Raw genomic sequence first — 20,491 nt, forward strand, 5'->3', positions numbered from 1 at the left:
GGAATTTTCATCTCCTTCTCTTCAGATGAATCCAAGGCAGTGGAGCCATATCTCTGAAAGTGCCAAAGACCTAGTCCGTCGCATGCTGATGCTGGATCCAGCTGAAAGGATCACTGTTTATGAAGCACTGAATCACCCATGGCTTAAGGTACGGGAGCCCATAGGTGGCCATCTACGCTTCGTGTGAACACTTCCAGCGACAGCAGTATATTACTCTAGAGGGCGACTCTTCCCACCTCTTTTCTGGGCACTTTTTTTGAGTTTTGTTCACCTTGTTTGCTGTTTCCGGACAGCCTCTGTAAATATCTGAGCAGAGAATATACCATTCTAGTGACATTCAGCCATCAGAGGGAACAGAGGCAGATTAAGGCAGAACATAGCAGGGAGGAAGGCGTGTTTGTTCTCCACCGACACATGTCCCAAAGCTGTGCAACAAGAACAAGGGAAGTATTGCTGTGTTTATGACACAAAGTTGTGATCTTTCCTTTGGATGTGACTGTATGGGTCATAACATTATTTTTATTTCAGTAGATAACTAGATATGGATTTACTGTTTTAGGAAGAAGCTCGATTTTTAAAATTCTTTCTCTATCCCATCTTGCGAGTGAATTTTAAGGAAAATGTAACTTGGGACTTGAGTGAAACAGCACTATTTGGTTAAGACATTCTACAGTTCAGTAATTCCAGCAAGTTGTCAGTAGTGCAACCAGGATTTTAATTGCACCTACCACAATGCTTTTCTTTGCATGTGAGATCCTCTGTCTTTTACTTACTCAGGGACATCACTCCAGCATCCCTTTCCTGCATCATCATTTTTCTGGCTCTGTTGAATCTAATATGCTACTGTTTGTTTTTATTACACACACACACACACACACACACACACACACACCTCCTGACCCCACAACCCCCTCCAGTTTCTGTTCCCGTAGATAGCAAAACTCCTAGAACTAAGTTGACTGTACCCATCCTTGCTCCTCTTTTTCTCTGTCTCCACTCAAGCCCTTGGAGACCTCATCTAGTTTTAATGGTCTTAAGTGCTATTTGTACTCTGATGAGTCCTGAATTTATATCTTCAGACCAGGCCTCTCCCCAGAGTGATTCTTTCTTAGCCCAGTGTGCAGTCTCGCCCCCTAATACCTCTCTGATTTCATCCCCTACTACTCTCCTCTTAGTCTGTTCCCCACATATTGGCCTCACTGTGGTTCCTCAGACAGCAGGCACATTCTGGCTTCAGTGCCTCTGTGTTCGTCATGCTCTTTGCCTAGAACACTCTTCTCCAGGTATAGTCATGGCTTCTTCCTTCACCACCTTCAGATCTTTGCTTAACTGTCAGCTTCTTAGTAAGAGCTTTCCTGTCCACTCAGTTTAAAATTAGGGAGAAGGAGGGGCACCTGGGTGGCTCAGTTGTTAAGCATCTGCCTTCGGCTCAGGTCATGATCCCAGGCTCCTGGGATCGAGCCCCGCATCGGGCTCCCTGCTCAGCGGGAAGCCTGCTTCTCCCTCTCCCACTCCCCCTGCTTGTGTTCCCTCTCCCACTGTGTCTCTCTCTGTCAAATAGATAAATAAAATCTTTAAAAAAAATAAATAAAATTAGGGAGAAGGAATGCCCCCTGCCATCAGTATTCCCAGTCCCCCTTTCCTGCCTTAGTTTTCTCCATAGCATTTGTCACCATAAGACATAACCTATATTTTACTTGTTTGTAGTCTATTTACCCTCTAAAATACAAGCTGCAGAACAGTGGGAATTTGGGGCTGTCAGTTCACTTCCGTCCAGCACTCTAGAAAGTATCTGGCATATAGTAGGTGCTCAATAAATACTAGTTACTATTTAATGAATAAACAAATGAATGTTCATTGTATTACACCATGCTACTTCCCTAGAAATTATGCAAAAATAAGATATATTAAAATGTAGATTAATAATGTATGTTAGTGGCAATGACATGGATGATGATATTAGAGAACAGTTTTGAGATTCCAGTGGATCCTGAGTCTATGTCAAGAATTTTACTTATCAGGGCGCCTGGGTGGTGTAGTAGGTTAAGCATCCAGCTCTTGGTTTCGGCTCAGTCCTGGTCTCAGGGTCGTGAGATCAAGCCCCACGTCGGACTCTGAGCTTGTGGGACAGTGTGGAGTCTCCTCAAGACTCTCTCTCCCTCTCCCTCTGCCCCTCCCTCCCTCCCTCTCTCTCAAATAAATAAATCTTTTAAAAAAAAGAATATTACTTATCAAATCTGCATTCAACCCTCCGATACACAGCTCTAATTATTCTTGGCTTAAAATATTTGGTTCTAGTTATTCCTGATTTCCCCCAGAAAAGAGTAGGTAAGCAATTCTTAGATACATTCTTAGTATTTTTTTCTCCCAGAAATGACCAGTGTAGGGGGGACTCCTATTTCTCCTTTGCCTGTCTCAGTTTCTCCATAATGGGGATCTTTTGTTCATTAGAAGCTAGTTTAAATGCCAAAGGACAATGAAAATGGCAGCCATATTAGTCATTTTTAAGACCCTTTAGAAAATTTGGCTCTCATTACCATGCATATCCTGATTAACATTTATTTTTGGAAACCCTTCTCCCTGCAGTGATTGTAGTTCTCGTTCTAAATAATCTGAGCTTAATACATAATAGATTTCTGGCATCAGAAAGATAACAGACAGAAAATGTCAGTAACTTAAATGAAGAAGTTCCAGAAGGCTATTTGAGCTCAGAATCATGTGCCATGTCTGAACTACAATTTACCTTCACTGCTTAGGTGCCATCTGGAGATGGAAGAATTCCATAAGAATGTTATCTAACTGTTGCAAACAGGCTTCTTATAGTTAAATACTTGTCCATGTATACTCATGAATCATTGCTGTGGATGTAATTGGTGTTAATTTTGTAAAGACTAAATTTAAGCTATAGTTTATATATGAAAAACTCCTGCATAACTGCAAAGTGAAGAAATAAGATGGTGAACGTCCTTGTAGTGAAGAGTGCCCAAAGTCATAATACCATGACTAGGTGTCAAAAAAAAAAAAAAGATTTATTTCTTTGGTAAAACCACAAGAAAATGTCCTATTCAATCATGTCATATCAAAAAAGAATTTGAGTAAATAGACCAAGTAATATGTGAATGTCTTATGATTGTTAAATTATACTATGTTTAACGCCTTTATCTAAATTAGTGGTGTTTGCTATGAATATTCATTCCAGCAAAAATAGGACCAACTAAAATTGTACTTTCCTTATAGATGACTGAGCTCTTTTCACACTCTGTAGCCTTCATATGTAGACCCTAACGTACACTGACTAGAATAAATCATGAAAAGAGTGTTGCTATCCGGCTAGTCAATTTGAATTTTGGAAAAATCTGTCACACCAAAGAGAGAAAGGCATAGTCAGGCTGTGAAACGGGTTTTCAGATGATACTAATACAACATAAACACCCAGAAACAAGCTCAAAGAAGTCACAGAGGAGAAGCATCACATGAATACAGAAGTATGGGCCCAGCTCACGGTCATCTGGAGCTCCAGAGAGGTCCAGGGGAGCATAGGCAAAGCATCACCAAGTGTTCAGGGCATGTGGGGGTAGGAACAGGAAGCAAACTAGTATAGTACAAATGTCAGCTCTTTGAAGGATCGTGCAGTAATAGACTGGAAATTCTGGTTTGAGGGAAGAATACCTATAGTCCAGAATGCCAAATTAAGGACTTTAGATATTAGGGTGTAGATGGTAAAAAGCTACTGCAAGCTTTTGAGTGATGATACAGTACAAGCAGTAAAGCTCATACAATTCCTTTGGACTCTGTGTGCAAGTAGGTTGCCTGTTGGGGGTGCAAGCGCTGGGGGCAAAGACAGCTGATAAAAGCTATGGCTGTCCAGTCAGGAGGTAACAGGGGCCTGCACCCAGGGAGTAAAGGTGGAAGTGGGAAAGAAACAGACTGAGATTTTAAGGAAGGAAAACTGATGAGGCTCAGTGAGTGATTCGAGGTATTTGGAATTAGGAAGCCCCCAGGAGAGTCACACATGTAGAGTGGAAGTGATTTCTTGTAAACTTTTTATTTTGAAATAATTTTAGACTCACAGAGAAGTGGCAGAACAGGAGCACCTGGCCGGCTCAGTCAGTAGAGCATGCAACACTTGATCTCAGGGTTGTGGGTTCGAGCCCCATGTTGGGTGTAGAGATTGCTTACAAATAAAATCTTAAAAAATAAAAAATAAAATCTTCAAAAAATTTAGAAAAAGAAATGGCAAAAACAGTACAAAATTCCCATGTACATTTCACAATTCTTTCCCCCAGTGATGATATGTTATATGACTATAACTAGGAAATTAACGTTGGAACACTTAACTGAGGCCTTATTCAATTTTCACCAGTTTGTGTGTGTGTGTGTGTGTGTGTTTCTAGGAAATTTTATCACATGTATGGAAGTGTATAAGCACCATAATCAGGATATAGAAGTGCTCTGTCACCCCTCATGCTACTCCTTAATAATCACATCCTCCCTCTAACCCTAACCCCTGAACCACTGATCCATTCTCCATCACTATAATTCTTGTCCTTTTGAGAGTATTATATAAATGGGATTATACAGAATGTAACTGTTTAGGAGAAACTGACATCTCCAGGGTGTTTCTCTTTTCCTCTCACACAGCTACCACACTCAACAGCACTTCTGACACCAGGTGTGTCTGGGTTTTTTCCCTACACCAAGCAATTCTCTTGACACCAGCTGGGTGTCCTACATTTTAATTCAGTTCTGACACTAACTGAAATTAATGCAGACCCCACAGGTTAAGGGCTTGGCCCCACAAGACTGTCCCCCACTTCAGATGCCAATCGCAAGTAGTGGGTCCCCAGGTTACCCACGACTTCTGTCCAACTTGGCTACAAATTAGAGGTTCCCATAACCCAACCCACCCCAACCTTGGGTTTGATTGTTTGCTAGAACAGCTCACAGAACTGAGGGAAGCACTTATGTGTACCAGTTTATTTTATGATAAAGAGTATGGTAAAGGATACAGATGAAGAGATACATAGAGGAAGGTCTAGAAGGGTCCCAAGCGCAGAAGTTTCTGTTCCCATGGAAGATGGGGTACACCACGCTCCCAACATGTACATGTGTTCATCAACCCAGAAGCTCTCCAAACCCCATACTTTGGGAAATTTTGCAGAGGCTTCATCACGTAGGCATGCATTGATCATTAACTCTATTTCCAGCCCCTCTCCCCTCTCTAGAAAATGGGAGGGTGGGCTGAACATTCCAACCTTGTAATCATGACTTGGTCTTTCTGGTGACCAGCCCCCATCCAGGAGCCCACCAAGAATCACCTCATTAAAACAGACACTGCTGTCACTCAGGTAATGCCAAGCGTTTTAGGAACTCTGTCAGGAACTAGAGTCAAAGACCAAATATTAGAACAGAAGATGCTCCTAGTGCTCTTATCACTTAGGAAATTACAAGGGTTTTAGGAGCTCTGCATCAGGAGCTGGGATCAAAGACTAAATGTTAGAACAAAAGATTCTCCTAGCAGCCCTATTAAAAGGGTTTTAGGGCTCAGTGTCAGGAACCGGGGTCAGAGACCTACATATTTGTTATTACTTCACAGATTAGGTTTTCTTACTCAGCATAATATCCTTGAGGTCCATCCAAGTCGTTGTGTAGATCAATAGTTCATTCCTTTTTATTACTGAATAGTACTCCACTGTATGGGTGTACAAGACTTTGTTTATCCATCCACCTTTTTTTTTTTTTAAAGATTTTATTTATTTATTTGAGAGAGAGAATGAGACAGAGAGAGAGAGCACGAGATGGGGGAGGGTCAGAGAGAGAAGCAGGTTCCCCGCCGAGCAGGGAGCCCGATGCGGGACTCGATCCCGGGACTCCAGGATCATGACCTGAGCCGAAGGCAGTCGCTTAACCAACTGAGCCACCCAGGCGCCCCTATCCATCCACCTTTTGAAGAGCACTTGGGTTGTTTCCAGTTTTTGGCTAATACAAACAAGGCTGCTATAAACATCTATATACAGATTTTCATTTCTCCAAAGTAAAAACCTGTGAGTAGGATTGCTTAATCCCATGGTAAGTATATATTCAACTTTATAAAAACTGCCAAATCATTTTCCAGAGTGGCTATACGATTTTTCTTTCCCACTAGCAGGGTACGAGAGAACCAGTCATTCTGTGTCCTTGTTAGCACTTGGTAATGTCAGCATTTTTTTAACCATTCATAATTGCTTTTAGGAACATTTTTATAGCACCTGCTTAAAAATCCCCGTTGGATGAGTCTAACATCTGTGCCTTCTCTGTGTTGATATCTGTTGGTTGTCTTTTCTTATTCAGTTGGAGATTTTCCTGGTTCTTGGCATGAAGAGTAATTTTAGATAGTATGCTGGACATTTTTAGTATCATTATATTATGAGACTATGATTCTTATTTAAATCTTCTATTTTAGTAGGCAGCTAACCTGATTAAATTCAGAACACACATCCTGGCCCACTTTTAGGGCTGTAGTTCATTTCCAAAGCCTTTGCGGTACTAGTCCGGTCTACCCCACTTGTGCACTGCTAATCTGAAACCTGGGAGGTATTCCATACCATAGTGTCATTTTAAAGCTCTTGCTGTGTTGATCCTGGTTGGTTTTATACATGGGTTTATTGCGGATGTGCCAAGGACTTCATACATAGATTGTAAGACCCCCTTCCCCAGCTCTCTTCTCTTTGTCATCCTGCTCCTGATCTCTCAGGAGTAGAGTGCCTCCTCCTCGCTGTTGTTTGCATCAGGCAGGGCTGGGAGGGTGGAAAGGGCTCTGAGGGGGAGGAAGTCGGCTTCTTTCATGGTGTTTCCCTGGAGTAGGGTGGATGCAGTCAAAAGGGTTCTGCCCTGCAGAGCCAACCTCTTCTCCATCCTTGGCTAAAGAGAGTAGGCTTTTCTTGGGGCTCATTTATCTGTGTTCTTTGTCCTTGGAGATTCCCAGTTGCGGGCTGCTCTCACACCCAAGCGAGGATATGTTAAGAAGCAAAAAAAAAAAAAAAAATTCCCAGCAATACCACCAAAGGATCACCCCTCAAGTCCTGGGATTCCCTCCCTAGTCTGCCTCTTCTCCAGCTTTCAGAGTCTTCTGTCAGTGATTTAGAAGGGAAAGCAAGTAATTTCTTTGTTATCAAGAACTCTAAAGAATTAAGCTTTGGAAGAATGAAGGGGGGGATATCGGAGGGGGAGACGAACCATGAGAGACAATGGACTCTGAAAAACAAACTGAGGGTTCTGGAGGGGAGGGGGGTGGGAGGATGGGTTAGCCTGGTGATGGGTATTAAAGAGGGCACGTTCTGCATGGAGCACTGGGTGTTATGCACAAACTGAATCATGGTACACTACATCAAAAACTAATGATGTAATGTGTAGTGATTAGCATAACAATAAAAATCAAAATTTTAAAAAATTAAGCTTTGGAAAAAGAAGTGTTTATTCCGTTGAAAAGGGAGTCCTTTAAAATTCTGCACCAGGGGCACCTGGGTGGCTCAGTCGGTTGAGCGTCTGACTCTTGGTTTTGGCTCAGGTCATGATCTCAGGGTTGTGAGTCGAGCCCACATCTGGCTCTGCACTCAGCAGAGAGTCCTCTTGAGATTCCTCTCTCTCCCTCTCTCTCTCCCTCTGCCCCTCCCGCTGTTCATGTGCGCCCGCGCATGAAAGACATGCCACATGTCTTTCAAGCCACTTTCCCTAGGCCCTGTCTTTCTCTCACACTCAGCATTAGCTAGAAAACCAATCTCCATTGTACTATCTGCAGAGACTACAAGGGGTCTGAAGACACTATTTTTTTTTTTAATACCAGTGGAAATTTTTTCCATTACATATACCTAAAATGTTAAGCAATATCAGTTTAAGCAAAATGCAGACAGATTTTAACCTCAATTCAGCAGTAGTAATAGACTCCCTACCAGCATTGTCCAATAAGAACTTTCTGTCATGAGGGCAGTATTTTATATCTGAACTGTCCAGTGTGGTAGCAACTAGCCATATGCTTGAAATGTGTCTAGTACAACTTGAAGAACTGAATTTTTAATTATATTAAATTTTTTTAAGATATATTTATTTATTTGAGAGACAGTACACATGCAGATGGGGGCAGGGGCAGAGGGAGAGAATCTCAAGCAGACTCCCCACTAAGCATAGAGCCTGTCTCAGGGCTTGATCTCACAACCCATGAGATCACAGCCTGAGCCGAAACCAAGAGTCAGACACTTAACCAACTGAGCCACCCAGGCATCCCTTAATTATATTTAATTTTAATGAATTTAAATTTAGTCTTACCTAGTGGCTACTGTACTAGACAGAGAAGATTTAGACTCTTCATTCAAAAACATGCTGTTACTTGGTTCGCCCTTTATTGGAAACAGTGAATAAATAAAGACAATTAGAAATGGGTCACAGGTTTGGTCCCCTGTAATGTTTACTATATTTTATTTTTACCTTTTTCTTATGTGATAGGAAAAATATTATCATTTAGAAAACAACCAAACTTATTTAGTAAGCTGTTTGTTGATATATGCATACGTACATACTTACAGCACTCCTAAATTACTTTACATCAGAGGTTTGTACATGTTGACTAACAAAAATAATCATTTTTTTATTTTATTTTATTTTATTATGTTATGTTAGTCACCATACAGTACATCATTAGTTTTTGATGTGGTGATCCACGATCCATTGTTTTCGTATAACACCATTAAAGCCGATCATGTACCTATACAGCATCTCATTTAATCTTACTAAAAATCCTGTAAGATTAGTTTTCAAAAACAGCTGAGAGAATGTAAGGTCATAGAGCCAGTACCTAAATGACCCAGAATTTGAACAAAAGTCTTTCTGACTCCAAAATCACTGTCTTTCTGCTCTATTATACAGCTCCTTTTCATTTGGGTTCTTTTTCTTCTTGTGTTAAAGACCTTCCTGGGTTTACTTGTTTTCCCCTCTATTCTATCAAAATGCAAAAGCAAGTTTTACTCAAAAAGTAAAACAAAGCCCATTTTGATGTTTGTTTTTCAGTATATGTTGGTTAAATATCACCAGGCATAACACAACTTAAAATTTTTTTTACAATTTTTTAAATTGAAGTTTAGTTGACATATGTTTTGTTAGTTTCAGGTGTACAGGATAGGGATTCGACAGTTCTGTACATCATGCAGTGCTTGCTACAATAAGTGCAGTTACCATCTGTCACCATACAAAGGAATTATAATATTATTGACTATATTCCCTATGCTGCACTTTTCATCCCCAAGACTTATTTATTTTATAACTAGAAGTTTGTACTTCTTAATCCCCTTCACCTATTTTTGCCTGTTCCCCCACCACCACCCTCCACTCTGGCAACTACCAGTTTGTTCTCTGTATTTATGATTCTTTTTCTGGTTTTGTTTGTTCATTTGTTTTGTCTTTCTTTTTTGTCTTATTTCTTTTTTTAAGTAGGCTCCATGTCCAATGTGGGGCTTGAACTCATGACCCTGAGGTTGAGAGACATGTTCTACCAGCTAAGCCAGCCAGGCACCCCTGTTTTGTCTTTTCAATTCCACATATAAGTGAAATTCTATGGTATTTGCCTTTCTCTGTCTGAATTAATTTAGCATGATACTCTGTAGGTCCATCTGTGTTGTTGTGAATGGCAAGATTTCATTCTTTTTTATGGCTGAGTAATAGTCCATTGTGTGTGTGTGCATGCGTGCGTGCGTGCGTGTGTACCCCATCTTCCACAGTAACAGCAATCCATTAAAAGATTCTATTGCTTGTTATAGAATGCTAATTTTATGCTTGTCTCTGCTAGTTAATTATTCGATAAATTCTTATGTCTTCTATTGGTGAACCTGTTCTGGCTTAGTGCAGGAAAAGATTAAGTCCCTAAAGATAATAAAATCATTTCCAAGATGTTTAGCATATAGAATCTGGCAGATGTGCAAATTGTAGTCATTTTGACATCAAGCATTGTATGTGCACTCAAGAAAAATACAATTTTGCTCTCCAGTAGAACTCGTTACATTTAGTCATTAATATAGAAAATAAATTTTAAAGGGTTTGTATTCATTCCTTAGGAATTTCAATGATAATAAGGTGAAATTTTGACAGGATTGACTATAAAATTCTACATTTAAATTCAAAAATAAATTTTGTCAGCACATGATACCAAAACATTAATTTTAGAAGTGGCTCACATGCAAACATGGATTTTAGTTATAAAATAATAATGTGATCTTGAACTTAATTTACAAATGTTATATAGTATCCAGATTAAGAAAATTAAGAGGCCCACTTCATACTAATTCATCTTCATCAGGTATAATGCATCTCCTTTTTCCCAGCTGCATAATAGGATATAATGATATGTTCCTACCTTGTTGTGAAGAGTAAGTAACATAAACATGTAAAGCACTAGAACAATGCCTGGCACATAATAAGCCACTCAATACATGCTAACTATGATGATGATAGTTATGTCCATTTGAGCCATGACTTTTGAGATAATTAATGTGTAGAATTATCTCTACTATCTTATATAGTTGTAAAGAATAAATGAGAGGGGCACCTGGGTGGCTCAGTTGCATAAGCGTCCAGCTCTTGATTTCAAGTCAGGTCATGATCTCAGGGTCTCGAGATTAAATCAAGCCCCGAGTCAGGCTCCGTACTCAGCAGAGTCTACTGGAGATTCTCTCTCTCCCTCTGCCCCTCCCCCTGCTCTTGCATGCTCTGTCTCTAAAATAAGTAAATCTTTTTAATTAAAAAAAAAAAAGGAGAAGAAATGGGATAATGCCTGTGAAAGTCCCAAATTCAGTGGCTGGGACAGAGTTAAATGCCAACTTAATACCTTCTAAATGTTTATGACCCTCCAAAAATTCATTTCCAGCCCAGATTTCTCTCCTGCACTCCAGGCTTGTATGTCCAAGTACCTACTTGAATCTCCATCTAGTCAAAGCTACAGTCCTGATCTCTTCCCCATCTCTGTTGGTGTCAGATTCCTAGTTGCTCACACTGAAAAACTTGGTGTGGTCTTTGACTCCTCTCTTTCTCTCACACCCCACATCAATCTCTCAGAAAATCCTGTACTCTCCACCTCCAAAATATATTCAGAATTAAGAACTTCTGTTCTTGGAAAGACACTGTAAGAAAATGAAAAGCTATGAACTGTGGGAGTATCTGATAAAGGACTTACATATTTAGATCACATAAAGAATCTCTTCTTTTGAACTGTAGTTAACATATTATATCAGTTTCAGGTGTACAACATAATGATTCAACATTTATATACATTATGAAGTGACCACCATAATAAAACCTAGCTATCATCTGTCACTGTACAGAATTGTTACAATATTATTAACTGTATTCCCTTTGCTGTACATTACATCCCTGTGTCTTATTTATTTTATAACTAGGAGTTTGTACCTATCAATCCCCTTTCCCTATTTGGGAAGAATTCTTAAAACTCAATAATAAGAAAACACACAACCCAGTTCAAAATGGGAAAATATTTGGAACAGACACTTCTTCTACAAAGAAGATACGTGGATGGCAAATAAGTACATGCAAAGTTGCTCAACATCATTAGTCATCAGAGAAATACAACATAATGCCACAATGAGATCTCTATACGCACATGTATCAGAATGACTAAAATCAAAAAGACTAACCATACCAAGTATTGGCAAGGATGTAGAACAACTGGAAGTGATACATTGCTTTAGAAATGTAAAATACTTTGGAAAACAGGTTGGCAGTTTCTTAAAAAGTTAAACATACTCCTATAATACAACCCAGCCAGTCTACTCCTAAGTATTTACCTAAGAGAAATGAAATACATGTCCATACAAAGACTTGTACGTTAATGTTCATAGCAGCTTTCTATGTAATAGCCAAAATTTGGAAACAACCCATGGTCAATGAACAGATGAATGGATAAACAAATTATGGCATATCCTTACAGTGAAATGCCACTCAGCAATAAAAAGGACTGAACTGTTGATACTCGCAACTTGATGGAAGAAGTTCAAAACCTTTATGCTGGGTGAAACAAGTTGGAAAATGAGTACGTACTGTCTGGTTCCATTTATATAAAATCCTAGAAAATGCAAACCAATCTACAGTGACAGAAACAGTGGCTGCCTGGGGACTGATAGGGAGAGGACAAATGGACCTGGGGAAACTTCTGAGAGTGATGGGTATATTCATCATCTTGATCGTGGTGATGCTTTTATGCTTATATACATCAAAACTGATCAAATTATACATTTTAAACATGCAGTTTGTTATATGCTAATTATCTCAGTAAAACTTTCTGCAGAAAACAAAATATATTCAGAATCTATCTCCTTTTCACCTTTTTTATTTTTCCATCTGATTTTTTTTTAAGATTTTATTTACTGATTTGTCAGGGAGAGAGAGAGAGCGTGAGCAGGGAGAGCAGCAGGCAGAGGGAGAAGCAGGCTCCCCGCTGAGCAGGGAGCCCAATGCGGGGCTGGATCCCAGGACCCTGGGATCATGACCTGAGCCGAAGGCAGATGCCTTAACCGACTGAGCCACCCAGGCATCCCTACATCTGATTTCATCTGTCATCATCTCCCCCCTCCCAGATTACTGCAGTTGCCTTCTAACTGGTCTCCCTGGCCCCCCCTTTTTTTTCTTAAACGCTTGCTCCCTTCTAATCTGTTCTCAACACAACCGAGAGTTCCTTTAAAGTTGTCAGATCATGTCACTTCAGCTCAAAACTCTCCAGTGGCTCCCTCTCCCACTCAGAATAAAAGGCTCTTTATGGCCTACCCCAGCCTTGTCACCTCTCTGATCTGATCTATTTACTCCACACATATGGGTCTCCTTGCTAGTTCTTGAAAATTCCAGGTGCACTCCCTACTTTGGGCCTTTGGATTTGTGGTTCTCCCTGCCTAGACCACTCCCTCACCACTTTTGGGTGTCCTCACAGTAAGTGGGCCTACTTTGACCATCCTATTTTAAACTGCAGTGTACCCAATCCCTCTTACTCTGCTTTACTTTTTGCTTTATTCCATAGCACTTTCATCATACTCCATAATTCGCCTTTTTGTATTTTCTTCTCCTATTCGAACATGAGCTACACAAGGGCCTGAATCTGCATTGGTTTTGTTTACTCACGTATCCCAAGTGCATAGAACAATGCCTGGCACATAGTAGGCTCTCAAGAAATATTTCTGAAATGAATACTTACCCAAATCTGATACATTGACAAATTAGAGTAGAACTAAAGGGAGTGTTAAGAAGAATGACAAGAGGGGCGCCTGGGTGGCTCAGTCGTTAAGCGTCTGCCTTCGGCTCAGGTCATGAGCCCCACATCGGGCTTCCTACTCAGCGGGAAGCCTGCTTCTCCCTCTCCCTCTCCCCGTGCTTGTGTTCCTGCTATCGCTATCTCTCTGTCAAATAAATAAATAAAATCTTAAAAAAAAAAAAAAAAGGCTTAAAATGGGTTGACAAGAGGTTTAAAATATACATGAGGAATAGTTGAGGCAACTGGAGACAGAGAGTAGACTTAGTGAAAGCATGATACCCCTCTTAGCTACTGAAGGGTTATTACATGGAAGAGGTAGTATGTTTGCTCCGTGATGTCACAGAGGACAGAGCTAGCCCAAACAAGCCAGGTATGGGCCCAGGCTAAGTAAGAACATTTTTACTTTCTTAAAATTGTAATAAGCTGCCGTAAAATAATGATCACCTACTGGACAATGTCAAACAGAATAATCCTCCATCAGGGATTGAAGAGGATCCCACATGGGGAAATGGTTGAATTAGATGGCCTTGAAAAGTTTGTTCTAGTTCAAAGATACTGTGATTTTTTTTAAAAATCCAGTTATTCCAGATGACTCCAAATGCTCAATCATTTGTGGAGTTAATTTTTCACATGCTCATTTTACCTGACAAGATCATATCAAAGGTAACTTCATACTTTCATAATTATGGTTAATTATCTTAGCCATATAGCCATACCTGAAAATTATATAACCCATTATTTTAGCCTTTATTATTGCTGAAAAGATTATTTTGCTATCACTTTTGACCTTAATAGCCTTCATTTGAAAATGTTTACCAGTATCATGGAATAAAATCTCCAGTATTCTAGAATTCAATCTAAGTTTCATATTTAAGAAATTTGGGCTTTATTCTTTGTTTTCGATTAAGTTTCTTCACTTTTTTAAATGGCTACATATGTTCATTATCTTTCTTCTTTTATAGGAGCGGGATCGTTATGCCTACAAGATTCATCTTCCAGAAACAGTAGAGCAACTGAGGAAATTCAATGCAAGGAGGAAACTAAAGGTAATTAAAGAAATCAGCAAAAAGCTTTCTTACAGCTAAATTCTCACTTCTGAAACTTAATAAGATTTTGGTTTTTAAATCATTTAAGGTAATATCTAAGTGTGAATCTAAACAAGAGGTTATAATAAATGGAAGATTAATCACATTTTAGATTTGTATTATCCTGAAAATTCATAGCAGAGATATAATTACTTTTTCTAATTTTTTTAAGTATTTATTTATTTATTTATTTATTTATTATTTATTTATTTATTTGAGCGAGAAAGAGCACAAGCAGAGGAGGGAGAGGGAGAAGCAGGCTCCCCGACGGGCAGGGAGCCCAATGTGGGACTCGATCCCAGGACCCTGGGATCACAACCCAAGCTGAAGGCAGACACTTAACCTACTGAGCCACCCAGGCATCTCCATTTTCTCAAATATTTTGACAAAATGTGAGTTCAGCTCAATGGAAACAATACTGGATTAGAATTGGACAACCATCACAAAGTAGTAAAAATCCCCACTACCTTGGTCTACTAGAAAATATTTTCAAATTACCTTTCTCACCTTTTTTTTATTCTTCTAGGTACCTTTCTCCTTTTACCACTCTCTTATCCTCTACCTCACCAAAAAAAATATGATTATCCATATGGAGAGCCCATTTGATTTTAAAAGGTTTTGAAAAAAACACAAAACAAGAATAATGGAGTCTTTTAGCACTATTCAAAAAATAAATTTATTTATTTATTTATTTATTTATTTATTTATTTATTTGAGAGAGAAAGAGAGAAGGCAGGGGCAGAGGGAGAGGGAATCTCAAGCAGACTCCACGCTGAGCTTGGAGCCCAACACAGGGCTCGATCCCACAACCCTGAGATCATGACCTGAGCCAAAACCATGAGTCGGACGCTTAACCAACTGAGCCACCCAGGCACTCCAGCACTATTCAAAAATTTTATGCGACAGCATTTGCCTTTCCCCCTGCTCTTCCCAACAGAGGAAACTCATATTGTGGTCTTAAAATTAACTTATATTTGAATTATTTTTTATTACCATAATAATTTTTAACTCTCTCCTCTAAGTGGTTGATTGGTTAGTAGTCCTCCTTAGCCCGTGACTCCTGCCAACTATAAACTTCGTAGTTTTCAGATATGTCATAAATCACAATACCATTCACTATTCAACCCTGAAATATATGAATAATTGTATACAAGTCTAGATTTAGAAGAACGTTTATATGAATTTGGGGGAAACTAGGCCACAATATTATGCTATAGAGCTGAACTGTCGATCGCGATAGCTGGTAGCCTCGTGTAGCTATTTAAATTTAAATCAGTGAAAATTAAATAAAACTAAAAGATTAGTTCCCCAGTCACACTAGCACATTTCAAGTGCTCAGTAACCAAATGTGGCTACCGAATCAGACCACACAGATATAGGACATTTCCATCATTGTAAAAAGTCCTATTGGACTGTGCTACTTTACAGCAAGGGAAATTGCAACATGTCATTGTTGGTGATGATGATTCGCAGTTAAGCCTCTGCCCTAATTGTATTTGCAGTCAGGGATTCAAACTGGCTCTTCTCTGTTTGCTTTAAAAGTCCTTGGCAAAAATAATTATTAATGACATGCCATTATCAGGATGGTGCCCAAAGAAGTTTCCCCATCTTTGATATACACCTGAACCAATATAGGCTACAAGAGAGAAAAAAAATCTTACTATCCAAAGTGAAATTTGGTCAGCTGTTTTTGAAGTTCATTTCCTCCCCAAAGAAACCATGAATTATGCTTTTTTTTTTCTCAACTCTTCCCTAGCCTTTTTAACTCTACTACTGCTTTGGCCTTTGCGACATTGCCCTGTCTGGGGCTGAACCTTTCATTGCCCAAGTACAGGCCTTTTACCATAGGGCTCAGGTTTGTCCTATCACAAGAAACCCATGCTGTAGTTCTCCCAGTGCCACAAAATCAGACTCGGGCCTAAAATAGCCACAGCGGTGACTAAGATTCATTTGGACAGGGCAAAGCTGTTCCAGCAGAGAGGGGTCATATGAACTTACCACATCCCTTTGCAGAGCTATTTAAAGTTTCAAGACCCACCAAACAACCTAGAATTAGGAACATCAGCAGGGTTGTCATTGAGATTTTTTTTCAGCTTCTGGTAAGGCTTTATTCCTTTGTGTGATTCAGCCACCCTGGCTAAAACATGTTATGCCTACCCTCCTCAAGGAACTCATTATCCTCATTCTTCCTCTTCTGTGAGCTTCTAGAACAGAGATTGCAACTTTGCTAGCTTTCAGAACCCACCACACACCTTTTTTTCAAGTGAACAGCTAGGTACCCATCCTTCTACCCAGACACTGTTTTTAACCTCCTCAAATGTTGCACAAAAAGCTAATTTTTATGACTCCCTTTGAAATGATTAAAAGGGAAGTTCACAGAAAGCAGTAGAAAATTGCTTTTATTACTTAGAGGAAGGAAATTTTTATCGTCTGTGGCAAGAAGAAACAGAAGGAGTACAGCATTATGGGAAAGAGTGGGCTCTAGAGCTACATTGCCTTGGGGGAATCGTGGCTCTGACACTTCCTAGATGTACGACCTTGAGCAAGTCATTTAAATTCGCTGTGCCTCAGAGCACCTGTGTGGCTCAGTCAGTTGAACATCTAACTCTTGATTTTGGCTCAGGTCATGATCTTGGGGTTGTGAGATCGAGCCCCACTTTGGGCTCCACACTCAGCTCAAGGCTCCTTGTCCCTTTCCCTCTGCTCCTCCCCCTTGCTCCTGGGCATGCGTGCGCACGCTCTCTCTCTCTCAAATAAATGAATAAAATCTTTTAAATAAATAAATTCTCTGTGCCTCAGTTTCCTTAGCTACAAGATGGGGATAACGATAATAGCTAACTCATAGGGCTGTAAGAATTCAATGAATTAATGTAGCAGTTAGAACAGTATGTGGCTGTCATAAGTGTTCCATACACTTATTCGTTATTAACCTTACCATTGTTGTTACTGTTTTATTATGATTTTTTTTAAAGATTTATTTATTTGAGAGAGAGAGTGCATTCAGGGGGAGGGGAAGAGGGAAAGAGAGAATCTCAAGCAGACTCCACACCCGGTGCGGAACCCAACTCGGGGTTCAATCTCACAACCCTGAGATTATGACCTGAGCAGAAATCAAGAGTTGGTCACTTAACTGACTGAGCTACCCAGTCACCCCTGTTTTATTATGATTTTAATGTTAATACCTTTGACTTGGTACTCTGTTTATGAATAACTGTAATTCCAAAATGGACACTCCATACCATTTTAGCTTTTCTCTAGTCATTGACATTAACATTTTAAAGTTTTTTAAAGCTTTTTAAAATATATAGATGGGGCGCCTGGCTGGCTCAGTCAGTGGAGCATGCAACTCCTAATCTTGGTCAGGGTCGTGAGTTTAAGCTCCACATTGGACACAGAGTTTACAATCCAATCAATCAATAAATAAATAAGTACATATATATGTACGTACATACATACAAACAATGTGTAGAACACCAAAAATCTCACTGGATAATCTCTGTTTATGTATTTCTTCCAAAGTAATTATGCTTAGACTATTCTTTGATTATCATTTTTCCTCACAGTATGTAGAGAAGATCTTACACTTGTAGTATATTGTAATATTTACTTCTCTTCCATTACTCGCCTCAAGTGTCATTTCCATTATGAGATACACATTCTTTAAAGCAGTGGTTCTCCAGGTGTGGTCCCCGGACCAGCAGCATCAGTATCACCTTGGAACCTATTAAAAAATACAAATTCTCAGGCTCTAGTACAATCGGGAAATAAAACAAAATAAAAGATAACCAGATTGGAAAGAAAGTAAAACTGTCATTGTTTACAGATGACATGATCCTGTATGTGGAAAATCTTAAGAAATCCACAAAAAACTAATAGAAATAACAAACAGGGCTGCCTGAGTGGCTAGTCGGTTAAGTGTCCAGCTCTTGGTTTTGGCTCAGGTCATGATATCGGGCCCCTGGGATCAAGCCCCATATCAGGCTGTGTACTCAGTGTGGAGTCTGCTGGAGAATATCTCCCTCTCCCTCTGTTCCTCCTCCCCCTGCTTGTACTCTCTCTCTAAAATAAATAAAATCTTTAAAAAAGAAAAAAGAAAGGAATAACAAAGAAGTCCAGCAAGGTCACAGGATACAAGATCAGTATACAAAATTGAGTTGTATTTCTATATATGAGCAATGAATAATCTTAAAATTAAGAAACAATTCCATTCACAGCAGCATCAAAAAGAATTAAATGCTTAAGTATAAATTTGACAAAAGAGGTGCAAGACCTGTAAACTTATATTGCTGAGAGAAATTGAAAAGCTAAATTAATGGAGAGACATTTAGTGTTCATGAATTGGAAGATTCAGTATTGTTAAGATGACAGTGTTTCCCAAGTTGATCTATAGATTCAACACAATCTCTTAAGCAGAAATTGACAGATTGATCCTAAAAATTCATATGGAGATGCAAAGGACCAGAATAGAGAAAATAATCTTGAAAAAAGGACCAAGTTGGAGGACTCATACTTTGCACTAACAACTATAAAGCTACAGTTATCAGGATTCTGGTACTAGTATGGGGCCGGGGCAGACATGTACATCAGTGGACAGAACTGAGAGTTCAGGGATAAACCCTTATATTTATGGTCAGTTGATTTCAATAGAAGTGCCAAGGCAATTCAGTGGGGGAAGGAGTAGTCTTCTCAACAAATGGTGCTGGGACAGTTGGATATACCATGTGCAAAAAGAGACATAAAAGTCCACATATTGGATGATTCCATTTATTTGCAATATCTAGAATAGGTATTGATATCTGTAAATCCATAGAGACTGAAGGTATACTGGTGATTGCCAGGTGCTGGGCAGTGACTGCTTAGTGGGTATGGGGATTTGGGGGTGGGGGGAGGTGATGATGTTTTGGAACTAAACAGAAATGGTGGCTGCACAATATTGTGAATGTACTGAATGCCGTTGAATTGTACACTTTAAAATGGTTAATTTTATGTAAATTTCACATAGCCCACTTTTTTTTAGATCATATAACAAAATACTCTTCTTACATACTGGTTGCCTCTTCAGTACACTTAAGAGATATGACACATTCCCATAGTAACAGTGGCTCACTGCAGCACCCAGCTCACCCAAGGGACCATCCCTCCCTCAGCCCTGGTTATGCTAGAGGTTGGAGGGGCATGTGGTTTATTGAAAAAGCCTCATGGTTGATTGTGCTATGTCCACCTTATTGAGAATCCTTACTCTTAAGCACAAACTGTAATGGTTCTAAAAAATTCTATCATATTATATATAGCATAACTTAATTAACCAGTTATTGGACACAGAGGTCACTTCCAGTTTTCCACAGCCATAAATACTATTGGATTGTCTGTTATCATTAATAAACCTTTGTATATCTGTGATTATATTCTTAGGGTAAGTTCTGTGCTAGTGGAATTGTTGGCATCAAAGTATATACATGTACTGAAGACTTTTGATCTCTAGAAATAACTTGCCCTCCAAAAGGCTTATGCCTGTTGGAATAAATTTTTATGTATTTTTGGTGGTGAGTTTTACTTTTGAGGTTGAACCTTTTTCTCATTCTGAAAGTTTTGTGGAACTTTTTTATGCCAGAATATAAAACAATACTCATTTTACTTTGATGAAATTTCAAGATTATGGCTCATTATTCATTACAGTAATATCGATACTCAACAATCAGAAAGTGTTTCTTTCCATATTTGTACATTCATTTTGGCATTTAACCTCTCGACAGGCTACAGGAGATGATAAATCCCTAATGAGAAAATTATTTGAACAGTTAGCGTTGAACATCATTTTCAGACCATCTTTCACATGTAGATTTAAAAAAAAGTTAATGGAATCCTGCATGTGATTTGAATTATCACACACTTCTTTTTTTTTGTTTGTTTGTTTTTTATTTTATTTTTTTGTATTCTTATGTTAATCCCCATACATTACATCATTAGTTCTAGATGAAGTGTTCCATGATTCATTGTTCGTGCATAACACCCAGTGCTCCATGCAGAACGTGCCCTCCTCAATACCCACCACCAGGCCAACCCATCCTCCCACCCCCCTCCCCTCTAGAACCCTCAGTTTGTTTTTCAGAGTCCATCGTCTCTCATGGTT

The 20,491-nt window shown here is 39.3% G+C and overlaps 1 protein-coding gene across 1 annotated transcript in view; it reads left to right on the forward strand.

Annotated features, from left to right (window-relative positions):
* Window positions 1-20,491, forward strand: part of CASK (calcium/calmodulin dependent serine protein kinase) — a 327,853-nt gene that overhangs the window by 212,078 nt on the left and 95,284 nt on the right. The window contains 2 exon segments of the mRNA XM_081808983.1: window positions 26-148; window positions 14,239-14,322. Coding sequence (XP_081665109.1) covers window positions 26-148; window positions 14,239-14,322 — 207 coding nt within the window.

Source organism: Leptonychotes weddellii, chromosome X, assembly GCF_054177405.1.
Source record: "Leptonychotes weddellii isolate Sample4059 chromosome X, ASM5417740v2, whole genome shotgun sequence".
Lineage (NCBI taxonomy): Eukaryota > Metazoa > Chordata > Mammalia > Carnivora > Phocidae > Leptonychotes > Leptonychotes weddellii.